The sequence below is a fragment of the Lepus europaeus genome, chromosome 11 (assembly GCF_033115175.1).
Source record: "Lepus europaeus isolate LE1 chromosome 11, mLepTim1.pri, whole genome shotgun sequence".
In the NCBI taxonomy this organism is placed as follows: Eukaryota; Metazoa; Chordata; class Mammalia; order Lagomorpha; family Leporidae; genus Lepus; species Lepus europaeus.
Genome location: NC_084837.1, coordinates 112,470,576 through 112,495,923, shown reverse-complemented (window position 1 = coordinate 112,495,923; position 25,348 = coordinate 112,470,576). Strand labels below are relative to the sequence as shown.

At 53.5% G+C, this 25,348-nt stretch overlaps 1 protein-coding gene across 1 annotated transcript in view; it reads right to left on the bottom strand.

Moving 5' to 3' along the window:
- Window positions 1-10,581: 10,581 nt before the first annotated feature.
- The window catches only part of HMG20A (high mobility group 20A), a 78,993-nt gene continuing 64,226 nt past the window's right edge, over window positions 10,582-25,348 (bottom strand). The window contains exons 5-10 of the mRNA XM_062206410.1: window positions 25,031-25,163; window positions 24,241-24,272; window positions 17,386-17,461; window positions 16,666-16,881; window positions 15,880-16,022; window positions 10,582-12,631 (exon numbers count right to left, since the gene is read on the bottom strand). Of these exons, the coding sequence (XP_062062394.1) occupies window positions 15,886-16,022; window positions 16,666-16,881; window positions 17,386-17,461; window positions 24,241-24,272; window positions 25,031-25,163 (594 nt within the window). The 3' untranslated portion in view covers window positions 10,582-12,631; window positions 15,880-15,885. The remainder of the gene's footprint in view (window positions 12,632-15,879; window positions 16,023-16,665; window positions 16,882-17,385; window positions 17,462-24,240; window positions 24,273-25,030; window positions 25,164-25,348) is intronic.

Sequence of the window (25,348 nt, the reverse complement as noted above, 5' to 3'; positions counted from 1 at the left end):
TGCTGCGTGGGTTTAACACAGGGACACCGGCGGGCAGCGGGCAGCTGGGAGGGTCCCCCTCCTCTCACCCGGGAAGGCAAGCAAGCCCAGCCAGCGCCCCTGCATCCCAGGGGGCGCTGCTGGGAGACCACCCTGTTCGCTTCCTGCCCCTGCCGAGCTCTGTGCCTTGGGATTGCAGGGGGAAGCCAGCAGCGGCAGGTGGCGCCCCGGTGTGTGTCCTGCACAAGGTGAAGGGTCGGGGGCTGCCTGCCTGCGTTTCCTGCTGCAGATCACAATAGGTGCCGGCACACCTCGCGTGAAGGGCTTCTGGGGACAGAAGCAGGGGACGGAGCGAGAGGACACTTGTCCTTCATGCTGGTGATTTTTTTGGGCCGGGCAGTCTCTGTCCTCGGCCCCCGTGATACATTCTTCCAGGGGCTTTCGGGAAACCGTCAAGCACCTGGGCTGCTTTGCTCCTGGATGCTGCTTGCTGTTTTTTTTTTTTTTTTTTTTTTCCTTTCCTGGCTTTGAAAGCCACTGGGCCTGCAGCCTGGAGTCAGCTGCTTGCTCCTTGCATGTGAAATCCTTGCCTAATTGCAAAACCGAAAACAAACACAAGCCTTCCCCGCTTTTCCCAGAAGATTCAGGGTTTGCCTGCAACAGAGCGTGTGCCACTGCGAGATTCTGCCCCCCCCCCCTCCCCGCTGCACGGAGCTGGGCCTCCTTCTGCAGAGCGAGCAGGGCCCCTGGACGCGCGGCTCGGGAGCTGAGGGCTGCTGCCTGTGACAGCGGCTCTCGTCTCTCATTAAGTGCGCGCAGCGCATCACGGTACACCCTGCAGAAGAGCCTTCACAGCCTTCCTCGGCAGCAGCTTCGGAGCGATCGTCTGGCAGAGGGATAAGATCAAGACACAGCTCAGCGTGGCCCCGTTCAGCTGTGGTCAAGTCTTCCGGCCGCCACGAAGCCCCTCTTTGAGTGATCACGATTCATCACTCTCTGGCACCTCCGCCCCTTGGCTGTGTGATTAGCATGCTGAGCTGTGCAGTCCCACTGTTTTCAGCCAGACCTGAGACAGAACCAGTGGCTATCCCAAGCCCTTCTGCTATAGAAGCGGCCGAGATGAACAGATTCTGGTTCTCTGAGCGCCACCGGGACACCTCGCATCTTCTTCCCGGGTACAAAGCACCTGCCTCCCGGGCCGGAACTCACGCAGGAGGCGAATGCTCAGAACACCCCTAAGCCACGCCACCGGAAACGTGGTGCCTGGGCCCCACGTGGGTCTGGTGCCCGGGCAGGTGAAAGAGGAGTCAAGCCAGCAGGGAAATCTGCTCCGGGGCGGGGGTGGGGGGCAGACAGAGCAGCACCAGGGCCTGGGAGGAAAGGGCTGAGAGAGGAAAAAAAAAACCAAAAGCCTCCTGGTGCAGGCATCGCCGTGGTATGGTGGATCAGGCTGCCACCAGGGATGCCGGCATCCTTAGACGTGGTGCAGACCCGGCTCCCATCGGGCCCGGCTCCTCCTCTCCCTCCCTTGCCCTGCCTGTCTGAGAAATCAGCCACCTCACAGGTCATTTGCTTCTCCCATAGATAACACCTTGAGGGGTGGTACTGTCTCCAGGGCGGTTGTTTCCAGAACTTCCAGATTTCCTGGTCTGGGGGGCAGGCAGAAACTCCCACCTGCATGCAGCCCCCAGATGAAGTGGAAGCCCACTTGGCCATCATAAAAGTTCCCTGAAAAATACGGTATCACCAGACAATCAGAGGCAGGCCACAGGCACCAGGAGCCTTGAACACCAGCTGAACAGGCACCTGTCCCCCTGACCCTCGCCCCAACCCCTCGGGGAGCCAGGGAACTAGGCTATAGCTGCCCGCTCACTCTGCAATAAATACCTCCTGTCTCTCCCACCCCCGTGTCAGCCTTGGGCTCTCAGGACCCAGGCTGGGGGTTTTAGAGCAACTTCCCCGTGCCACAGTGCTGAGCTGGGTCCTGCCTCTGCTTCCAGTCCAGCTGCCTGCCAATGTGCCTGGGAGACAGCAGACGAAAGTCCAAAGGCATCAGTGTGTGGGATGGGTTAGGGCTTTGTATAGGAAGAAGGTGGAGAAAGGCTGTGGAGCTGCCAGAAACCGCCCGTGACCCGTGGCCCCGCCCCTCTGCTTCCTGCTGGGGGCCCTGCAGCGGCCTTTCTCAGCTGCAGCTCCCTGACCTCCCATCAGTCCCTCGGGGCCATCAGGGTCAGGGGGCCATCATCTCCTTGTCTGGGCTCCTTGCCTACGTCTACTCGGTATTCAAGGTCACTTCCTTGGAGGGTCTTCCTTGACCCTACAAACTAAGAAGCTGTTGCCCTCCTCCCTGCCGAAGGGCCCCCCACACCATCGCTCCTGCCCTGTTTGATCGTGTCTCTCCCGCTGCCTGGTGAGCCCCGTGCCGGGCAGTGCCCATGCCTGCTTTGCTGTATTCCCAGCACCTGCCACACGGGTCATAAATGGTAGCTGAATAAACCCGCCTCCGTACGGGAGCCTGCCTGAAGCGCTTCTGCTGCCTCGTCGGCGGACCTGCCTAGTCAGAACCCCCAGTGGACCTGCCTGGTCAGAACCCCCGCGACCCAGAATTGCCCTTAGGGAATTCCTCAGCAAGGCTGGGAGATGCCAAGCCCCACCCCCAAATGTTTCCCGGGTCAGTGCCTCTCCTCCTGCCCAGCCTCCTTCACCTTGCGTCCGGAGCAAGCTAAGCCGCTGTGACACTGTGGAACACAGATTTGGCCTCTGTCCCCGTGTCCCCATGTCCCGGCACACCACTCTTCCAAGTGGTGACTTTTTCTGTGCTAATGAGTTGCTGGGGCTGGCAGCCAACACAAGCACAAAGACCAAGGCAGGGTTAGACCTGCAGCCCCGCCCTGCAGCCTCAGGGAAGGAGAAAGGGGCTGAGGGCAAAGTCACCAATGATTTGGTTTTTGAAGATTTATTTATTTGCAAGGGAGGGAGGGAGAGAGGTAGAAAGGGAGCCTTTCATCTGCTGATTCACTCCCCAAATGCCTGCAACAGCTGAGGCTGGGCCGGGCTGAGGCCAGGCGCCATGAGCTCCAGCTGGGTCTCCCATGTGGGTGGCAGGGACCCATGCACTTGGGCCATCACCCACCGCCTTCCCAGGTGCGTTAGCAGGAAGCCGGATCAGAAGCAGAGCTGTCTCAGGTGGCACCGCGATACGGCATGCCGGCGTCCCAAGGGAAGGCTTAACCTGCTGGCCCCATGCCTGGGGGAATCATTCTCCAGGCCCGCCTGGGTGGTCAAGCCTCCAATGGCCCAGAATGACTGGGCTCAGAGCTCTTCTGGAGGCTTCTGGGGGGTGATGTGGCTGGGAGGGCCTGGAGGCTCTGCACCCCTTCCTGAATGGCTTGCCCTGGGCGTCTCTGCATCTGTAATTTTTAAATTTTTTTGAGACAGAGAACTCCTGTTGTGGGAAAGGCCCCTGGCTAGCCTTGGTCCAGGGATTTTTTTTTTTTAATGTTTGTTCATTTGAAATGCTGGTTCACTCTCCAAACAGCTGCAGTAGCTGGGACTGGGCCAGGCTAAAGTTATGCGCCAGGAACTTCATCCGGGTCTCCCACATGGGTGCAGGGGCCCAGGTACTTGGGCCATCTGCTGCTGCTTTCCCAGGTACATTAGCAGGAAGTTAGGTCGCTGGATCGGAAGCAGTGCAGCCAGGATTCAAACACTGGTGTCACAGGTGGTGGCTTAACCCACTGTGCTGCCAGCTGGGATCCCATGGGAGAGGGTGGAGTTTGCGTGGTGCACCTGGGGCACCCTCAGTTCCTTCTCGCTGGCTGCCTCAGTGTCTGCACCGTTTTCATCTGCGGGTTCACTCCCCAAATGCCCACTATGGCTGGGGCCAGGCTGGGGCAGGCTGGAGCAGGCTGGGGCGGGAGCCAGGAACACTGTCCAGGTCTCCCACGTGGGTGGCAGACACTCGAGTCATCACCATTGCCTCCCAGGACCTGCACGGACGAAAGCTGGAGTCGGGAGCCCCGAATTGAACCCAGGTGCTCCTGATGTGGGGTCACCAGGAAGCAGCATCTTGACAGCAAGGCCAAGCGCCTGCCCCTCAGTGTCGATGGCTGAGCAAGTGTGGGGGAGAGCGAGCTTGTTTTTTTCCTGTCCCTAAGGCTTCCGAACGCGTCTCTCTCCACACTGCTTGAAGTTCAGTAGCATTCGCCCTAAGGACCACAGTCACGGAGAAGGGAAGACCAAGTCTTGGCTTTGCAAACCTCTAACTGAAAATGCGCACTTCCTGTGATCATCCAAACCCCAGTAGCACTGGCAGGCCCTGTGACGCTACCGCGGGCAGAGTAGGTTATTTTCACAGGTGCTGCGGATAAGTTAACACCATTTATGGTCATCACTACTGTAGGGTGATGGTCATTATGAGAGCTGTGACTGGATCATGTTTTATTAAGAAGCACAAATGTTCCTATATAACACATCTTAAATATTTCGGTAGCTAAATTCAGTACAGTGGATATAAGCTTTATAATTTTGTTTGTATTTTATGCACTTAAAAGCGTGACTTGTTTTAGAGTTCACAGGCCTCACCAGCTTGGCAAAGAAGTTCAAGGCCGAGAGGTTAAGAACTTGTGGTCTAGCTGCTTCTGGGAACTTGTGTCACGACCTTGGAAGAACCATCTTGGTGCCTTCCCTCTGCCTGCAAAATAAAGGCTCAACCTCTAAGCGTGGCATTCAAGGCCCTTTTTTCCCAAGATTTATTTTTTATTTATTTGAAAGGCAGAGTTATACATAGGGAGGGAGAGACACAAAAAAGATAGAGATCTTCTATCTGCTGATTCACCCTCTAAATGATCATGGCTGTCCAGGCTGGGCCAGGCCCAAGCCAGAAGCTCCATCCAGGTCTCCCACACAGGTGCAGGGGCCCAAGCACCTGGGCCATCTTCCACTGCTTTCCCAGGCGCATTAGCTGGGAGCTGGATTGGAAGTGGAGCAGCCGGTGCTCATAGGGGACGCTGGTGACGCAGGCAGCAGCTGAACCTGCTGCACCACAATGCTGGCCCCTCACTTCCATTTTTTGTCAATGCCCTGGATACAGCCGGGGTTCTAATCACACTGAATTGCTTAAAGAGCCGCCCCGTGCACTCCCACCTCCAGGTCTATGTGAGAGCCACACTTTGGCTAGGGCCCAGTTCTAAATGCTGGCCCGGGAAGGCCCTCTTTTGACCTCCCTCAAGCACAGCCGCTTTGTAATTTCCAGAATGCTCTGCTCCCCGCCGTTTGATCCCTTATCAGACCCTATTGTAGTGAGGTTTGTAGCTGGCCTTTGTTATATTGGGAGCCTCCACTTTTACACGCAGAGCACATCATAGGAAGTCCCAGGAATGTTCGAATGAATGGATGGATATGAAATATTCATTCTCCTGGGCCATGGGTAAAGCGCTTCTTGTGATAAATATAACATAAGCCCACTTAAAAACCCACCAGCCCCAAGAAACAGAGAAGGTTACCGTCTGGCAGCCTGCCCCAGCTGGCTGGAGTGGATTTCGCCCTGGAAGACAGGGCAGTCCCGGTGGGAACCGTGCGCTGGGACTCTAAGCCTCTCACGCTTCCTTTCGGCCCACGTCTGTCTCCGGCCAGTCTCGCTAAGCAGCCGTGGTCTGCCGCTGGCCCAGGATTTTCTAGGCACCAGGTTATGGTATGATTTTTATAGCCGAGAGCAGCTGGGCGGATTAAAGAGCAGCCTCTTCCTTGATTTCATAGTTGGGAGAGCGGCGGGAGGAAGTGGATGTGTGTGTGGGTGCAGGCACCCAGGATGAGCGAAGGCGCGGCCGCAGACGCCCACACAGGGTTAGCATCTCACCGAGCCACACACTTGCAGCACAGACATGTCAGCCGCTTGCCCAGGTGGAATCTCAAATTTAGTTCCTGCCCGAAACAGAATTCTTGATTCCCAACCTCTTCTCCCCGCCTCCCCCAATTAAGTTTTATCCTTAACTTTATGCCATTCCAGACCACAGCACCTCTATCCACTACCCAGCAGCTGTGGCCAAAAAAAGCCCCCCGAAACCCTAGGAGCCATTCTTGATCCTTTTCCTTTCACATCCTCAGCGACTCCTGGCCGTCAGCATCCAACACGGATCCTGAATTCGTCTGCTCTGTTCCACCCCCACTGCCCACGCTCGGGGCTGAGCTGCTGGCTGGTTTGAGTTCTCCTGTCCACCCACAAGTCTCTACACAGCAGCCAGAGTGATCCTTCCAAAATATAAATCAGGGGTGGGCGCTGCAGCACAGCAGGGTAAGCTGGGATGCGCACTGCCCACATCAGGTGCCTGGGATCAAGTCCCAGCTCCCCGCTAATGCACCTGGGAGGCAGAGGATGATGGCCCAAATACCATCCATCCGGGTTTTCCACGGAGGCGGCAGGGGTCCAAGCACTTGAGCCATCTTCTGCTGTTTTCCTCAGGCCATTAACAAGGCGCTGGATAGGAAATGGAGCAGCTGGGACACGAACCAGCATCCACATGGGATGCGGGTGTCCCAGGCAGCCGCTTAACCTGCTGCGCCACAGCGCCAGTCCCTGGATCAGCTCGATGCAAGAGCGCTCAGTCCAGTCCTGAAGGAATGGCCTCTCGGCCCGGCCCTCCTAGGCTGCTGCTGTGGGCTCGCGTCAGTCTCATCAGAGACTCTGAAAGTACAGCCACAGCGCAGTGTGGGGTCGGCACTGCCTGTTCCCAGCTATGTAGGCACAAGCTGCTGATCTCTGAGCCTAAATTCACTGACCTGTAAAGTGGACACAGCAGTCTACTCTGGACAGTCACGCAGAATTCAATGCCATGACTTATATAAAAAGCAGGACAGAGGATTTGGCCTAGAGCGTGCGTCTAACTTACGTATCTTTGAGTCATAGACTATGTTTATATTTGGGTGCCTTCTACTCTGGCAACAGTACTATTCTCAGGGTTTTACATGGATTAACTACACAAAAACCCAACAGGGTAGAAACCAGAAATATCCCTGTGTTAACAATGAGAGAACTGAGCCCAGCAGTTCCTCCCGGGGTCAGAGGCCGTGCAGCTGTCACTGACCGTCTTCCTTGGGACCTTCTGGAAGGAACACACTTCTCACTCTAACCCAGCACCTGTGTATGACAGGACTTTGAAACGTTCGTGGAAAAATGGGAGGAAAAGACTTTTTTTTTTTTTAAAAAAAAGATTTATTTATTTAAAAGACAAAGTTAGAGAGGGAGAGGCCAACATGCAGGCTCGGGCCAGGCCATCCCAGGTGCATTGGCAGGAAGCTGGATTGGAAGCAGAGCATGTGGGACACAAACTGGCAGCGTGATACAGGATGCCACGGTCACAAGTGGTGCCACGATGCTGGCCCCTCAACATTCTTGGCACCAAAATAAACTGATCTTCTAACTGAAGTCCCTCAGTATGAATGTATGTAAGTGTAAATAATTTCACAAAATAGTTCTTACTTTTGGGGCCTGCGGTGTGGCACAGTGGGTTACAGCCCCAGTTTGCAGCGTTGGCATCCCATACGGGCACGGTTCAAGTCCTGGCTGCTCCTTACGATTCAGTTTTGCTATGGCCTGGAAAAACAGTGGAGGATGGTCCAAGTCCTTGAGCCCTACACCCATGTGGGAGATCCGGAGGAGGCACCTGGCTCCTGGCTCTGGATTGGTCCAGCTCTGGCCGTTGAGGCCATTTGAAGAGTGAACCTGTGGATGGAAGATCTTTCTCTCTCTGCCTCTCTGTAACTCTTCCAAATAAATAAATCTTCATAAATTAAAAAAAATTTTTACTACATGTAGTGAATTCTCATAGCTTTTCATTTAAAAAATTTTTAAAACAACTTATTGATTTAATGACCTATTAGTGAGTCAAAAATGTACTTGAAAATTCGTCTGAATTATACTTCGGGGCCTGCGTTGTGGTGCAGGTTAGGATGTTGCTGGGGATGCCTGCGTACCCTACGGGAGCGCCTGTTTGCACCCCAGCTACTCTGCTGCTGATCTAGCTCACTGCTAACGTGCCTGAGAGGTAGCAGATGATGGCTCCTGCGCTTGCCACCCAGGGGAGACCAAGATGGAGTTCCTGGCTCCTGGTTTCAGCCTGGCCCAGCCTTGGCTATCTTGCAGTTATCTGAGGAGTAACCAGTGGATGGAAGACCTCTCCCTGTCACTGCTTCCAATAAAAATAATACATCTTTACAAAATTACACTTAATGCAACTATCACGTTCCAGGTACCTCGGCCTCCACCAGGAAAACGCTGACTTCTGTAGTTGACTTCCATCCCAGTCCTTATTAGCTGACTCACTTGTCCCAGGGCTGAGCTCTGCTCCCCCCTGCAAACGCTCTAGCACTGGAGGGAAGACCCTCTCCTACCAGATGAGATTCAAGGAGTTCCTTCATGTTCCCACTCTCAGTACAGCTGCCTTCTATTTTTTTTTTTGATAGGCAGAGTGGACAGTGAGAGAGAGAGAGACAGAGAGAAAGGTCTCCCTTTTTCCGTTGGTTCACCCCCCAGTGGCTACCGCGGCTGGAGCATTGCGCTGATCCGAAGCCAGGAGCCAGGTGCTTCTTCCTGGACTCCCATGCGGGTGCAGGGCCCAAGCACTTGGGCCATCCTCCACTGCCTTCCCGGGCCACAGCAGAGAGCTGGACTGGAAGAGGGGCAACCGGGACATTATCTGGCGCCCCAACTGGGACTAGAACTCGGGGTGCCAGTGCCGCAGGTAGAGGATTAGCCTAGTGAGCCGCGGGCCGGCCCCAAGCTGCCTTCTATTAGAACTGCACGGGAGCCATGGAAATACGCTGGTCTTGTCCAACAGACTCCCGGGAGCCCCAGTGGAGCCGGCTGATCAACACCTTTGTAGGCCCAGAGGCACAGTGCGCTGCAGGGCGGCGGGGAGGCGCTGAGTCAGCAGAACACTGGGGTCCAGCGACGGGCAGGGTGCCAGAGGCTGGGAATGGTGCCCTCCGTATTCCTGCAGGAACGTCCAGGGCCCCTAAGTCTGCTGAATGTGCACTGGCCCCGCTCCTCCTCTTACTCCGGTCCCTCGTCCACGCCACCCTTGCTGCTGGCAGCTCTGGCTTCTCCCGTAGACACCAGGCGGAGGGGTTTCCGGGTGAGTGGACGGCCGCGGTTGTTTCCACCTGGTCTGACTTTCAGTGTTGATTTCTTACCTGAGCTGGTGAATGAGCGCCGAGATAGAGTCTGAATCTGAGCGCAGGCTACGTGTCAAAGGTCAATCAATACAACAAGGAAAAAGCAAGGCAGGAAATTCTCTCCGAGGGCAGGAAGTAGCTGCCAAACAATACCTCCACTTCCCCACCCGAGGCACAGATTATCCTGGTGTTGTTGTGAACTAGCAGGTGCAGGGCAGTCAGGGAAAGGAGACAAACAACTGGGGGAAGTGCTACCACCTGTTTCTGGGGGCTTTTGCCAAACAGGGCTGGCCACCAGCTGTTGAGGGACAGGGGAGGAGCTAAGGCGGGACCAGGAGACGTCAGCTCAGACTGAAGCTAGTTTTCAGATTTTTTGGCTGTGTAGGGAGTTTATTCTCAGAGGCAAGTTAACACATCCTGGTCACCAAGATGGGGGTGGATGGGTCTGGAGCCCACACGGAGTCATGGGTTCGAGGGTGAAGTTAACTTCCTACCCCATATCCCTCTTCTTACTAAAACCAGTGTATTCCTGGAGGCACCCACACACGACATTTCTGGCTGTTCCTTACAGCTAGCTGTAGCCATATGCTGAGGTTTGGGCCAGAGGAAGCCCAAGGGTGACTGCTCTGGGAAACCCACACCAGCTCGTTCGGTCCCTGCCCTCTTTCCCGCGTGCTGTCGGCAATGTCAGTGCAGCTGCTGGTCAGGGGCTGTTTCAGACCAGAGGTGACCCTGAGAAAGGGCTCCTGTGTGGTGGCCATGAGTCTGGCCTGCCCTCCCTTGGTGGAGTGTTCTGTGACCACGACACCCCTCTCACGTAAGCTCCTGCTGATCTGGGTTTCTGTCCATATAGTCAAACCCGTCCTAAGTGAGATGCTCTGGTAACTCTTGGCATTCATGTGACAAACACTTCCCACTGTCCAGTGTGGCGCTGTGCTGGGCCGGGGCCCAGGCTGCCTGCTCGGGGAGCAGCAGGCTCTGGCCGCCAGGGTGCTTCTCCTCTGGCATTTTCAAACGTGGTGGGAACAGGTGACAAACCTCCCTCACAAAGATTGGTTAAGACGCGTGGTGGTGGTTTTTAAAAAGAGAGCATTTAAGGCATACAACTCATCTTCTCTGTCAAAACAGCTCCTGTCAAGAGGGACTCCAGAGTCACTGACTTTAAAAACAGACATCCTTCAAGTGGCCGCAGAGCCCACGGCCGCCTCATAATGAATTACGACTCGTGGTGCTGTTTCAAGGTATGTTAAAATAACTGACTTCTCTCACACAGGGGAAGGCCCATTCTGAATACGCGATTAGTAAAACGGATGAGCCGCTGCCTGGAAAACCTAACGACCTCATGACTGACGCACAGTTGACAAAGTCTTTAAGAGGAAGGAGCAGAGCAGGGCTTTTTCATTACAAAACGAGCAACCGCTGAACCAGGTGGCTCACATAGAAAAGTTTTAATGAGACAAATGTCAGACGAGCATAGCAACTTTTTAAAAAACAAAGAAAACTTAAAAGTTTAGTTACAAAACACGTTTACAGGAAAACTTGGCATTTCAACAGTCCCGAACTCACGTACACCATTTTATTTCCCAAAATGTGTCAGAAATAAAAAGCTGTCTCCCTTCCTTAGCTGCTCCTTGTGTTTTAAATGGAGAAAAAGGAGGAGATCTGTGGCACGGAATGGGAGGGCAGCGAGTCCCGGGCCTCACGCCCACCTCCTGAGCATGCAGACGGAGGAGTGGCAGATCCGCCCTGCAGAACCTGAGGGCCCGGCCACCAGCGCCGAGGGCACAGCTGCTGCGAGAGCCAGCGTTTTCACAGCAAGCCGCCTGTCTCCAGAAAGCCATTCCACACTGTGGGGGGCCCACACGCTCCTGAATGTGCACGTGTCCGGTCACCGCGGTGTGCCGCCTAGAGTCGGAGAAAGGCGAGCTCTGGGCCGAGCTACAGCCTCTACTGTCACAAAACCAGTGCTGACAAAGCTGCGCAGAACGGCACACATGGGAGAAAGAGCCGTTAGGAGGAAGGGAGGAGCAGGAAAATCACCGGCAGAAGGCAGACACGGACTTGCAGAACCAGCTTGGACGTCCGCTACAGTGCATTCCAGCATGGACGTCACAGGCCAGGCGTCTACGAGAACTGGCAGAAACAGGTGAGACCAGGAGAACAGAGAGGTGGGAGAGCCGCCCAGGTCAACAGCAGATCACAGCGGGGCCTTGACTCTGAACCACTGCCAAGGGTGCCAAGGGTGCCAAGCGGGCGTCAGCGCGGACACTTGGTCTGTGCTCACACACGAGGCTGGGGCTGCTATTGTGCTCCTCTGGACTGACACCCACACCAGGGCAGGAGAGCCCAAGGGAAGGCGGCCACACGGCGGGGAGTGTCCGGCTGGTGCGCTTCTGCCCACCTGCCTCAGCCTCACTCCCAGGATCTCAGCTGCCACCGCAGCCTTGTGCTCCCGAGCATCAGAAAAGGACAAAGGCCGCGGGAGAAGCAGGCTCTCCATTCCCTTGGGCAGGAGGGGGACGGAGGCCTGTCTTCTCACTCCGACTCGGATATAGGGCTGCAGGAGGATGACGAGGGCCCGAGCTCCTCCGTGCCCCTTCGGTCAGGCCCCGAGACTGCTGTGGCCGACTGTCCTGTCCAAACCCACGCCAAAGACGACGGGGACTCCGTCAGTTTTCACGGGGAGACGCTGGGCTCCTCTGCAATACCAAGTGAGGAACTCCTCTCCCTTCTCCCGTTTGCTGATGGCCTTTTCCTCAGCAAAGCGCCCCACAAGACACAGGCTGCAGGTGTGGACAGAAGACCCTGTTGGGGGCGGCGGGGCCTATGAGAGTGCTTGAGAACAGTAGGCAGCATGGGGAGGAGAGGGCGTGTCCCCTCCGGGTTGGGAACTCAGCTGCGCCCCACAGGACACAGTCAACAGGAGTTCCTTTCTTTGGAGTCACAGCAGGGCCCTGATAGGAGAAGACCTCGCCCAGCCAAGAAGAGAAACCCTGCAGAGCAGCAGAGCCCAGAGGTCAGAGAATGGAGCTGGACAGCGTGTGGGGTGGGGGAAGGGAAGGCGCACCCCTTCCCTCCACGGCATTAAAAAAAGGGACAGCTAGGTAGGAAAACCTGTGCTGGCCAACCAGAGGGTCCAATGGGAACTGCAATGTGGGAGGTCTGTCTTCCTGCTGTAGATGTGGGTCTCAGCGTCCCCCCCGCGGGAGACCACTAACAGAACACAAACGACAGGAGCCTGGAGACGGGAGGAGCTGGCCACACTCTGAGGCGGGGTGTGGCCCTCACGTGAGGGTCCTCAGGAGGTTCATGCACAGGGCTCTCCTGCTGCCCGCCCAGATGCTGCTGGGGAGGAGACGGTCCACGGACAGTTCTTTCCTAAGTAAAGGTCTCCTCGGCCTCCACTTAGCTCACATTTCCATGGGTGGCTTCTCACTCTTCGCAGGTAGAACACTTAGAGAACGTCTGGGAATGTGCAGACCTGAAGAACAACATGAGAGAGGATGACGTCAAAAAGATAAGGACTGGGTGGCAGCGGCCAACAAGGCTGGGTTGCTCCTCCGAGGGCTGAGGCGGGGAGCCGCGGCAGGCAGCCTCCCGGAGGTGTCTGCGTGACGTCTCAACCAGCACACGCCCCTGCTCTAGTCCCGCCACTGTCAGGGACACTCCTGGCGACGGGAAGTGAGCACCCTGCCCCAGCCCACAGAATGTGTGCAGATCAGAGTCAAATTTCTCCAAGTGTGAGTCCAAGGGCGGCTTGCTCACACAAACACGCAATCACACAAGAGAGATTTTATTTCAATCCTCAAGCAGCCAGACACTTATCATTAGGTTCAACTGAAATTAGGCAACATATGGATTCTGACAGCTTGCATCAAGTGGTCACTGTTCAAGTTAAGAGTCCCCCACGGCTTCCTCCTGGCAGCACTCATTTCTAGGCCCTAGTTAGCTACAAGGAAGTCAGAGCTCACGAAATCCTCTGCTGTGTATTCAGAAACATGATCTTTAAATGGGCTGGCCAGAATTTCAGAACTTCTTAATTCCTGGGTGGAAATTAAAAAGTAAAAGTCAACTTCCTCTCTATCTCACGGCCGCCTCCTGGGACCGCTCAGTGCGGTCCCCCAGCCCTCCCAGGTCTCCTCACAGCAGAGTTTTAGGGACCCCCGAGTGACAGCAGACCTGCTGGGCTCCTCACTCACTCACTCACTCAGGTGGGCTCAGGCAGAGAGCTCTCCTCTTTGGAGTCCGTCTCTTTCTGTGTCAATTCTGGACTGCCAACGGGTCCTGCTGGCTCTAATATGTGTATGCCCCCCTGAACCTTGGAGCCATCAGCTTCCCTTCACTCACTGGCTCCTGACAGTGGATGGAACCTCTGCCGAGCTCATGGTAGAGTAATTAATTGCACCATGAGTGCTGGGGACATCAGCCTGGCTGTCTATACATATTTGTATAATGAGGCCAAGCTAGTATTAATCACAGTCTTTTAACTGTTTCATTTGGCAGTTTTTGGGGAGTGCAGGAAACCATTCTTAGTTATAGTTGCACGGCTAGAGTGCAAAAATCTATAGTAATACAGCAGTTTACATTTTCTGACATTTTTTTCCAAGGGCAAAATATTTGTAGGTTAAAGTCAAGGATAATGGTGACATTCCAGGGTGTCAGACACCCCAGGAAGCAGACCCTTAAGATCGACAAAGCGTGAGGAGAGTCTTCCTACAAAATGCTCAGAAGCGAAAACCACTCAGGTTCCGTCCTTGTGTTCACCACCCTGTACCTACAGGAGGCGGCACTCTGCGATCAGTTCTGTGCTTTCACGATCTCCATGCCGTTACTCCCAGCGCTGTCTTTTCAAGCCTACAAGAGTGCTAATTGAAAACCCTGTGTGAAAATGAGAAGGAAGACGAGCTCCTGGAAACCCCAGGCCTGGGCTTACAAGCTGTTCCCACGCAAGCAGCAGCAGCTGCGTCGCTTCCTCATCCTGTGGGGAGTCCAGCCATTTCTTCGAGGTATGGTCCATCCATCTGGCTGCTCGCTAGGACAGCGCTCCTTCCCCTCAGCGCATGGCTGAGGCTACAGGGTCAAGGACTACTCGTATGGCTGCCACGGGAAGGCTTGACTGAGAAGGACAAGCACTCGTGCCTTTGCCTCTGCCTGCAGAAGTTGCCTCATTCGATAAAGAAAAGCAGGTTCTATTCATTGCTCCACACGCTGCTCCAGTCCCAGCTAAGCTGGAGAATGAATGACAGTTGTTCGCCTACCTGCAGGACAAATCCAAGATCCAAAGCCATGGCCGCACAGCCTGAGAGGCGCACCTGCTGCTGACTCTTGTTGTGGTAGCACATGTGGCCACCTCACTGTGTAGACCAGCCCTGAGGTTTCCAGACAGTTTACGTGCCTGAAGGGATGGAATAACTGACTGAGGCTAACAATTTTGTGGGAACTCCCTATCCGGAGTGAGTGGATAACCAACTCCCTCTGGGAAACGGCGTGTGCTGACCGTCCGTTAGTGCCACACAGACTGCACTGGGAGACTCTCCACAGAGACTCTAACACTCACCACCAGTCATTTGCTGAATATACTTTTTTTTTTTTTTTTTAATTTGACTGATAGATTTAGGCAGTGAGAGAGAGAGACAGAGAGAAAGGTCTTCCTTCCATTGGTTCACCCCCCAAATGGCCGCTATGGCCAGGGCTACGCCAATCCGAAGCCAGGAGTCAGGTGCTTCTTCCTGGTCTCCCATGCAGGTGCAGACGCCCAAGCACTTGGGCCATCCTCCACTGCCTTCCCGGGCCACAGCAGAGAGCTGGACTGGAAGAGGAGCAGCCAGGACTAGAACCTGGCGCCCATGTGGGAAGCCGGCACCGCAGGTGGAGGATTAACCAAGTGAGCCCCGGTGCCGGCCCCTGCTGAATATACTTTTAAAAAGCTTATTTTCGGGCTAGAGCTGAGGCTCAATAGGCTAATCCTCTGCCTGTGGCGCTGGCACACCAGGTTCTAGTCCCAGTCAGGGCGCCGGATTCTGTCCCGGTTGTCCCTCTTCAGGCCAGCTCTCTGCTGTGGCCCGGGAAGGCAGTGGAGGATGGCCCAAGTGCTTGGGCCCTGCACCCGTGTGGGAGACCAGGAGACGCACCTGGCTCCTGCCTTCGGATCAGCACGGTGCGCTGGCCGCGGTGCGCTGGCCGCAGCGGCCATTGGAGGGTGAACCAACGGCAAAAAGGAAGACCTTTCTCTCTGTCTCTCTCACTATCCACTCTGCCTGTCAAAAAAAAAAAAAAAAAAGCTTATTTTCTCTCTCTTCTCTTTTTTGGTTTGTTTCAATGTGCTACTGACCACTTAGAAATCATTAACAGTTTCCAGGGAAAAGGAATTTTAACAATGAAGTAGCATTTTTCCCATCTGAGTGTTGTTTTTGGGGTGGTTTCCGCTAAGTTTCTCACCGACTCTTCAAATGCCTGAAGAAATGAAGGCTCAAGGACAACTTGCATCAAAGCTCGAACTGAGCTCCAACCACAAAAGTCATGGTTCCTCCACTAAACTATGCATGCACTGGAAAAAAGCTGTCTTGATTTTATCAGCTAACATTATTTACTACATTTAGCAAGAATCTCAAGTCTCCAATTTGTGAACTCAATGGAATTCCAGGATTTTTTCCAGAGTGCTGATCAAGTCTGATGCTGTCTTATTTTTGACGAAGGCAGCACAAAGGCATCCCATCAGTGGGCACTCACCACTCCCTAGCGATCAAGCCTGTTCACAACTTCTCGGACTGTAGCTATGAAGTTTTCGTTGTCTTGGGGATTGGCTAGAATAATACTGTGCAGTCTGTTCATATAGGAGTCGATGGTGTCCACTGTCGGAGTCTCTCCACTTCCTGCAGAGACAGGAGAGACAGTAAGAAAGTCCTTCCCACTCTGTGCAACCACGGGACACGTAAGTGAACCCGCAGCAAGGGCACGGCGCCTCTAACACGCCCTGGCCCACAGGCACAACGTGATTTCAGAAGACAGACGCTGACTCTCAGAAGAGATGGCACTAATCCACGCTCTGCAGAAACAGAAGGGAATAAAGTGCTGTACAGCCCCTGAGAAACTGCATGGGCCGGAAGGCAAGAGACTGCCAGGCCACCCCCACGTAAAAGCGTCTACAGAAATTCTAGCGTCGTGTTCTCCTCCCCATGAAAACAAAAACATACAAAGCAAGCAAAGGCACAATGGAGAGAGTGCTTCCCTCAGGGTTTAGCACTCAGTTCCCATGCTTCTGAAGATCAAATTAAGCTTAATAGAGAGGAAAACAAATTACATTAAACTAGAAGTGGCCCAAAAACGTGAATGACCGGCGAGGCTGGCATTCTGGGTGACTTTAGCCAACACTGACGTTCAACTACGAGACCCACAGAACACCCTACCAGCAACCCCCACCCCCCACCCCAAGTTCCCCGGGGAGATGGCGGCGCCACCATCACCAGCGCGGCCCGCCCCAGCCCCTCCGGCCCCCGGGGCCGCCTGCGCCCTCACCGGGCAGCGGCATGCTGGCAAAGCTGCTGGCCAGCACCTGCCGCAGCGTCTCCAGGTGCTGCTGCAGGACCGTGTTGCGGCTGCGCTCCTGGATCACGTCCACCTCCAGCTTCTCCACCGCCGTGCGCATGCTCTCCACGTGCTTCTGCAGGGCCGCGTTCCGCTCCTCGAACTCCATGTTGGACTTGCGCAGCTGGCGCAGCTCCGCCTCCCGAGCTGCGGACACAGCACACCGAGAGCGCGGCAGCGTGAGGAGGCGTCTCGGGGGTCGGCTGGGCGCTCTCCCCCTCCCCACGCGCCTGCACTCCACGCAGCAATCCCACAGGGAAAGGCCTGGCGCCCTGGAGCCCTTCTGATTCCTAAAGCTGCCCACATGCAGCCCAAGATCGGCACACGGTGCAGTTCCAGCATGAAAGTCGCGCGGGGGGCTGGGAGAGGCCCCGCCTGCACTGCCACGGCGCCTGCCTTCCCCTCACTTGTTCCGCATTTCAGACTGGCACAGGGGCGCCCGCCTGGACAGAGGGTCCCAGGCCCCGCCGTGAGCCACGGATCCGGGATCTACGTTTCTTCCCTCTGACCAGAGCCCAGAGCAGCCCTGCCAACAGGCACCGGTGCCTGCGCTGGGTCGGGTGGGCCTCAGGAGGGCTCTCCCTACCATCCCTACACCGGGCAGGGAATTCGCCGGGGAACTGAAGCCCTGACAGACCCATCAGCCATCACCTTTGCTGTGGTTCAGGAATTCTTCTGTGAAGATGGGGATGTCAAAAACGGGGCGTTCCTTTACCTCTGCTTCTTTCTGCGAATCGAGAGAAACGACAGTGAATTCTCAGAGCTCCGCTGAGCGCCGGCCCACAGCCGGGTCTCAAGCAGCAGGGCGAGCCGGGGCGTCCAGGTGACACTGGGCAAGGCCTCACCTCGTCACTGCTTTCCCAGAGCACAAGCAGGGCGCGTGCTCCGTTCTCTCGGGTGCACTGAAAAGCCTTAAACCTGTGCACGCTTTCCTAACGGAGAACCCGGAAGCTGTCTGTCTGCTCTGCGCTTTCCACACTCACAGCACGCGGCCGTCAAAGCGGCTGAGGCAGGGACCCAGGCACGCACGCAGACGCCCTGGGAGGCAGGCCTAGCAGCTCCTCTGCAGGGCAGTCACAAGGGCTTCAGGCAGAGACCTGCTGGCTGTCAACACCCGCAGCGGTATGCCACTGCTGCATCTACTTTATGAGGGGCACACTACCTTTGGGGCTCTTTCAGACTTTCTTCAGACACAGGAAAAACAAAAATGTAAAACCAAGAAGTCAGAAACGAGAAAGCTACAGATTGTGTGAGATAGAACAGAGTAACAAAGTCTAGAATTCATCAGTAAGTCATCAAGAATGAAAAAGTCTCATAAAACCAATGCAAAATATGTTATTCCACAATGATCCTTGGAATAAGGTCATGGGCCAGTGCCGTGTTATAGTGTGTACAGCTGCTGCCATCCCATATGTCCTGGCTGCTCCACTTCCAATCCAGCTCCCTGTTAATGGCCCTGGAAAAGCAGTGGAAATGGCCCAAGTATTTGGGCCCCTGCCACCCATGTGGAAACCCAGAAGCAGCTTCTGGCTCCTGGCTTGGGTCTGGCCCAGCCCTGGTCCTTGTGGCCATCTGAGGAGTGAACCAGCAGATGGAAGACATCTCTTTCTCCAAACTCTGGCTTTCAAATAAATAAATAAACCTTAAAAAAAAAGAAACAAAGAAAAAGCTCAATATTTCAAGATGGTTTGCATGTCAATTCTGTGGTGAATCTGAAGCTGAAAGCATTATGAATATAAATTATTTAAGTGTCTTAGCATAGTGTTCAAAATCTTGTACTATATAAGATGGTAAAGAAAACAGTATGAAATGAATACTGAAGAAATTGACAATAAAATGTGAAGATTCCCAAACCTTTATAACACAAACAGTGCAGTAAACAAAACGTTTAGAAATCATACTACAAAAACATGTTTAAAACTAGAGATAGAATGTAATTTTTCTAAAGATTTATTTATGGGGTTGGCACTGTGGTGTAGTGGATAAATCCACTACCTGCAGTGCCAGCCTCCTATAGGGGTACGAGTTCAAGTCCCGGCTGCTCCACTTCTGATCCAGCTCTCTGCTGTGGCCTGGGAAAGCAGTCGAAGATGGCCCGAGTCCTTGGGCTCCTGCACCTACGTGGGAGACCCGGAGGAAACTCCTGGCTTCGGATTGGCACAGCTCCGGCCATTGCTCCATTTGGGGAGGGAACCAATGGATGGAAGCCTCTCTCTCTCTCTAATTTGTCCTTTCAAATAAGTAAATAAATCTTAAAAAATTTTTTTTATTTACTTCAGATGCAGAGTTATGGAGAGAGAGAGAGAGGCCTTCTATCTGCTGGTTGGTTCACTCCCCAAATGGCTGCAATAGCCGGAGCTGGGCCAATTGGAAGATTGGAAGCCAGGAGCCAGGAGCTTCTTCCAGGTCTCCCACGAGGGTGCAAGGTCCTAGGTACTTGATCCTCCACTGTTGTCCCAGGCCACAGCAGAGAGCTGGATCAGAAGAGGAGTGGCCGGGACTCGAACCAGTGCCCATATGGAATGCTGGGGCCTCAGGTGGAGGCCTAATGCCACAGTACTGGCCCTAGAATGTAGTTTTTCTACTCTTGGCACTACTGATCTTCATCTTTGAAAAAAAAAAAAAATGATTTGGCGCCCAGTAGCAAAGCGAAGGGGTTCACAGCCTAAGAGGGGTTCTGACAGCCGAACTCTTGCCTGCACACTGGAGTGTGCCTGGCACGGGGCTGGCCTGTGAGGACTGCCTGTCAAATCTGACCAAGGAAGACACCGATGACAAACACTGTCGGAAGCACTAAGTATTAGCCAAGGACAATCTCTAACTTGTACCCTCTCGTTTTCTTTCTTTTTTTTTTTTAAAGGCAGAGTGGACAGTGAGAGAGACAGAGAGAAAGGTCTTCCTTTACCGTTGGTTCACCCTCCAATGGCCGCTGCGGCCAGCGCGCTGTGGCCGGCACACTGCACTGAGAAGCCAGGTGCTTCTCCTGGTCTCCCATGGGGTGCAGGGCCCAAGCACTTGGGCCATCCTCCACTGCACTCCCTGGCCACAGCAAAGAGCTGGCCTGGAAGAGGGGCAACTGGGACAGAATCTGGCGCCCCGACCGGGACTAGAACCCGGTGTGCCGGCACCGCAGGCGGAGGATTAGCCTAGTGAGCCGCGGCACCGGCCACCCTCTCGTTTTCCTCTGAAAGCAAGGTTTCCCAGAAAAACATACACAACAGAATATTAACCAAAGCCCCCTCCCCCCCAAGTTTCAATGTGCGAAGCCAGTTCCCAGTGTACTCAAAAAGCACTAATACGTGGGCAAGAAAGGCTGGTTCCAGGAGGGATGTCAGACACACGTCACGGCGGCTTTCTTTCCACCCTGTCAGCTAACCATATGCTTTGATTCTGTAACCAGGTTGCTGCCGGAAAACAGGAAATTTAGGGCATACACTCCCTGCACATGCAAGACATAACGCAGCTAAATGTAACTGCACATGAGATTTAGGACACAGTCTTCCGGCTTTCTCATCCTACTGCTCAGTCTCCTGTCCACCACACGGACCTGCGTGAGATCAGCTACCTCGCCGTGGGTCTCGGCACCGGACAGCAGGCAGTGGGGATGTGCGGGACTACTGCTAAGGTACAGAGGGCTTTCTCCAGGTCTCCAACGCTCCGCCTGCTCATTTTGTTCTCTTCCCAGCCAGAGCAGTCCAAACTTAGCTAATTACGTGAGGGCAGAGGCTAGCAGCACACAGCCGCACCGACGTGCTGCCCCTTGGTACAGATTCTTAGAGTGCAAAGTAAGAAGCATTAAAGCAATTCAATGAAACCATCCAGTTGCTGAAAGGCAACGGAGAAATTCTTTCTAGAGGGAGAGTGGTAGTAAAAGCCATCAGCCCTCTCCACTTCTGAGCACGTCACTGGCATGGAGAGGGTCCTCCTGGGGGCTTGGCTATGCTGACGTCGCTCCAAGCACTGCTCAAGGGACTAAAATCCGAAGGATCTGATTCCTCCCTCATTGGAAGGGCCTAATTTGCTCAGGCTGCGTGTCATTTCTCATAAATTAAAGGAGAAACAAAATTACTGTTTCTTTGTTCTTAGTTCTCACCTGAGATGCAGACTTGTTTTTGAGGGGTACCTAGCCGACTCCTCGGTCTAGCTGGCTGGTTTGAAAGGAGCAAAAGCACTCCTCCCTTTGGTTTCCCTTCTATATATTGAGCAGAGGGTCCAAGAACAGAGGTCCTTTTGAACCGAACCTACTCTGCTGTGATCTAGGCTCAGGGCCAGACTCTGGGAGTGTGATGTGCCTCTTTCCAGCGCCCTTTCCTCTGGGGAGCGCGCCCGTGCTGTGTGCCAGGCCCCAGTGCCCACTGCTATGCAGAGTGGCTCTCAGGTCAGCACTCCAGCTCCAGGATGCTCTCTCCAGCACCTGGCAAGTTAACAGTGTCTCTGGGACCCAAATCCATTTAGGAATACAGCCAGTTTCTTTACTGTACACAAACCAAAACATTCCTGTCTCACTGGCAGCACATTCTGCTGACATCTCAGAGCAGTCTTGCCCATGTGAACACGCAACACTGGCGAGCTTAGTCTGGAAGCGTGGCATTGTGCTGTCGAGAATGCTGGACTCAGATCCAGGAGGCCTGGGGTTCAGTCACACTCCTGCCTCTCATGCTGTTCAGTAAGTGCTCCTGGGTCAGCTCTTTCCTGTCTTAGCCAAGTCACTCCCCCACTGGCAAAGCGAGGCCCTCCGCGGAGAGGATTCCATGGTGAGCTCGGAGACTACCACGTCTGCATTTCTGCCCCCACAGACAAGCACAACAGCGTGCATTTGGAACCCATGGTGTCTGGGGCCTTCGCAGCTGCTGCTCTTGTCCTTATTCACTCAGGAACCCGCTCAACCCCTTGGCTGTCTTTGCAGCGGACCCAGCGCCTCCTTTCCCCTGGCCCACGGGGCAGCTTTCCACTCTCAGGGACTGCCGCCTTTCCTGAACGCCTGTCATACTACAGCGAGTCTTACGTAAGACACTGCCTGTGCAACAGCTTTAAAAACAGTTTTAAACAGTGCCCGAAAGCAGCGCAAGGACTTTCAGACCAGTTCTTTCATACAGCAATTGTTCTGAAACGCTCCGTTTGGGAAATCTGGTACTCAACGACAAACACAAGCTGATGCAGTGAGGGACATTCAACGATCAGCAGCCTTGCCGGGAGAACGCCGTCCTGCAAGTGCTTAGAGAACCCACCGCAGGCATGTCTGAGAAGCTGTCGCTGGCTCTCCACCCACCCACACCTTCTGTTCTCGTCTGGTTTGACATGTGTCTAATCCCCAAACAGGAAAACCACAGAGACCCATTCCTTCTCATAATCATAGAAATTACAGAAATTCGTATCATACTAGTGTATTTTAATAAAAAGGTTCATCTATAAAATCATCATCAGCAGCAGCAGTAGCTGTTAGGAACTGAATCTACTCTATCTTTTCTGACTATAATCAACTCTACTGAGGACAGGAGTGCCACATCGAGCCTGGCCAGCAAAATCTAAAGGGATGAGAGAGGGAGCGGTGGACCAGAGGAGTGAGACCTGTGTTTCAGGGCACTGCACAAGTTCTCTTCTGTAGCCAGAAGCACAGGGGAGCTACAGAGCAGGGAAAAAGGAAGTATGGACATTTTATGACACTGGTGGGTTGGTACACGAAAGAAAAGAGAAGTAAGTACTTCTCACGTGAGTGTCCAGTAATGTGGAAAGCTTGTAACATTATCCAATTATGACTTAAAACACAAAGTAAACATACCATGTTTCTCAAGCAAAACAGACTCCTGCCGTTTCACCGTAACCAGCACACAGTCATGTTTCACATAACTATTTAGAATGCGATTTATAAAGTAGAATGCTCATATTTACCATGCTTCTCCTTCTGTAACTATAATCTCAAGATAAACTACTATTTTGAAGAAATGATTTCCTTGATTTGCTTAAAAAATACATGCAGAGAGTACACCACAAAATTATCTTCGGTTGAAGTTCCACTGTTATTTCAGGTGAACTTCGAATGTGTTCTTGTCCCAAAGCAGCCAAGCACGTATGGACTGGCTCCTACACACAAGCACATGTGGACTGGCTCCTACACACAAGCACATGCGGACTGGCTCCTACACACAAGCACGTATGGACTTGCTCCTACACACAAGCACATGTGGACTGGCTCCTACACACAAGCACATGTGGACTGGCTCCTACACACAAGCACGTATGGACTGGCTCCTACACACAAGCACGTATGGACTGGCTCCTACACACAAGCACATGTGGACTGGCTCCTACACACAAGCACGTATGGACTGGCTCCTACACACAAGCACATGTGGACTGGCTCCTACACACAAGCACGTATGGACTGGCTCCTACACACAAGCACGTATGGACTGGCTCCTACACACAAGCACGTATGGACTGGCTCCTACACACAAGGTTGGCAGCCACGTTGGAGAGCAGACCACGTGTGCCCCCAGAGAGATCCTAATCCGTGAGTGTGAGTAATGGAAGTGCCAGAATAACCTCAACACCAGGCCAGGTGAGCCAAGGGCCCAGGGGAGAACAGAGCCACGAGAGCCGAAGGGAAGTGAAGGAAGCAAGAGGAGCTAAAGGAGGACATGAGACTGGGAAAGGAGTTGAAGGGCGACTAGAATTCGGAGCAGGCAGGGGACGAAGGGTGGGGAAGGAGCACCAGGAGCACAGGCACGAGGCGGAGAGCGCGGCGCGCACGGGGAAGACAGCAGTGCCGGCACCGAGCATGGGAGGCTGACATTTACGAATGGTGCTGGACTCAAATGTGATATTGTAAGCAATGAGGAGTCACTGAGTGTGTGAGAGTATGGAGTTGCCGCAGGTTTTATTTCTGTACAAGCATGTATTAACTATAGCCTACACAAATATATTTAAAGCTCTTTCTGCAGCACAGCCAGCACACACAGGCCTAAATCTTACACACACACACAACACAGGCCTAAATGCTGTCGATGGGACAGAACCAAGGCGGAGCGAAGAGGCCAGTGACTAACCACTTGCCAGTGAGGAGAGACAGGAAAGGAGGGAGAGGACCTGTGGACCTGTCACTGTGCATGACTGACACCATAGCTGAATGCTTCACTCTAACCACACGCTGATTCCTAAACAACAATGAGAGTCAGACTATGGTATCTGGTGATGATAAACTACAGTTGAGTTATATCCTTCATCTGGCCCTCGTTTCTATCCCTCACTCTGAATTCCAGTCATCTTTGGCACTTAGAGGCAATAAAATCCGTAGATAACAGGAAAAGACTGCGGTTAGGGGCAGTAGTTGAAGGACAGACTCACGATGTCTGCCTTCCCTATGTAGAGAACTCCTCAGCTAAAGTAGTCTACCTAACCTGAATTATGGGCAGGAAACATTGGCCCCCTGGCACAACATACACACAGGAGACCACGTCTAACACTGACATTACTACAAATGTGACGTGCAGACAGAAGGCCGATTACCTCATGGTCATGAGAGGCTTGCCGGGCTGCATCTGAAATATGAAAGAATGAGAGAACATTCAGTTAAGAAAAAAACCAACAAAATAAAAAACTCTATTATGCCTGCGCCCAACTACAAAACCTACTGGACTATGTAGACTGACAACCTATGATACCTTCCCTCCTGGCTTTACTTATTGTCAGTCAACAAGAGTGAACGGGAATCCCTTACACAGGAAGGCACAAGAGCACAGCAGACAGCCCTTCCCTTTGGGAGAAGACAGGAAACACAGGCCGGCTGGAGGCCCCCGGGCAGCCTGGGTGTGGCCGGTGCTCCTCTGGCAGTGTGCTGGGGTCAGACTTGTAAGAGTGATGATCCATTTCAACAGAGAATACAAGATCCAAAAGACAAGATCTTGTTCCTCTTGTTCAGTGTTGCATCCTTAACACCTAGAAGAGAGCCTGCTACCTAATACACGTGTTCAGTAAGTATTCTTTGAACGCATGTATACACGAATGAATGAGAGAGGCTCACCGGAGGCTGGGAGAAACGGCACAGGACAGGCTGAGGGGCAGTACGCACTCAGTTACCTACTTCAGTAGGCACGGCCCAAACAGAATTAGGAAAACACAGACAACTGATAGAGGTCTTGGGGCAAAAGTCAAATCACGGACACCAGGTGTGGGAAGCCAGAGGAAAGTTCTGAGAGGGCCACGTGACCGTGAGCAAGTTCCAAGGTGATGTGAGAACAGGCTAAGTGCACTGTGCCGTCAGGTACAGCAAGCTACACTGCGGTGCTGGGCCCGATACCTTGCCGATGAGATTTGCCTTTCTGCCGGTCCTGGGTTTTCCTGCTGAAAACTTTGTAGGCCTCTGTCTTCTGGTACTGCTCCAGTTCCTTCATGTACCGCTCCTTATCTCTGTCTGCTTCATCAAGGTAACGCTAGGAAGGAAATGTGGAATTATTCTTAACAAACTGAGACTTTATTTAAAGGTAAAACACTAATTACCCTTTTGAAGAAAACAGAAGTAGAACACAGAAAGAAAAGTATACATAAAATATACTTTAAGGGAGATTCAGAAAACCAAGTCATATGATTAGAATAAAAATATAACCTCTTGGTTATA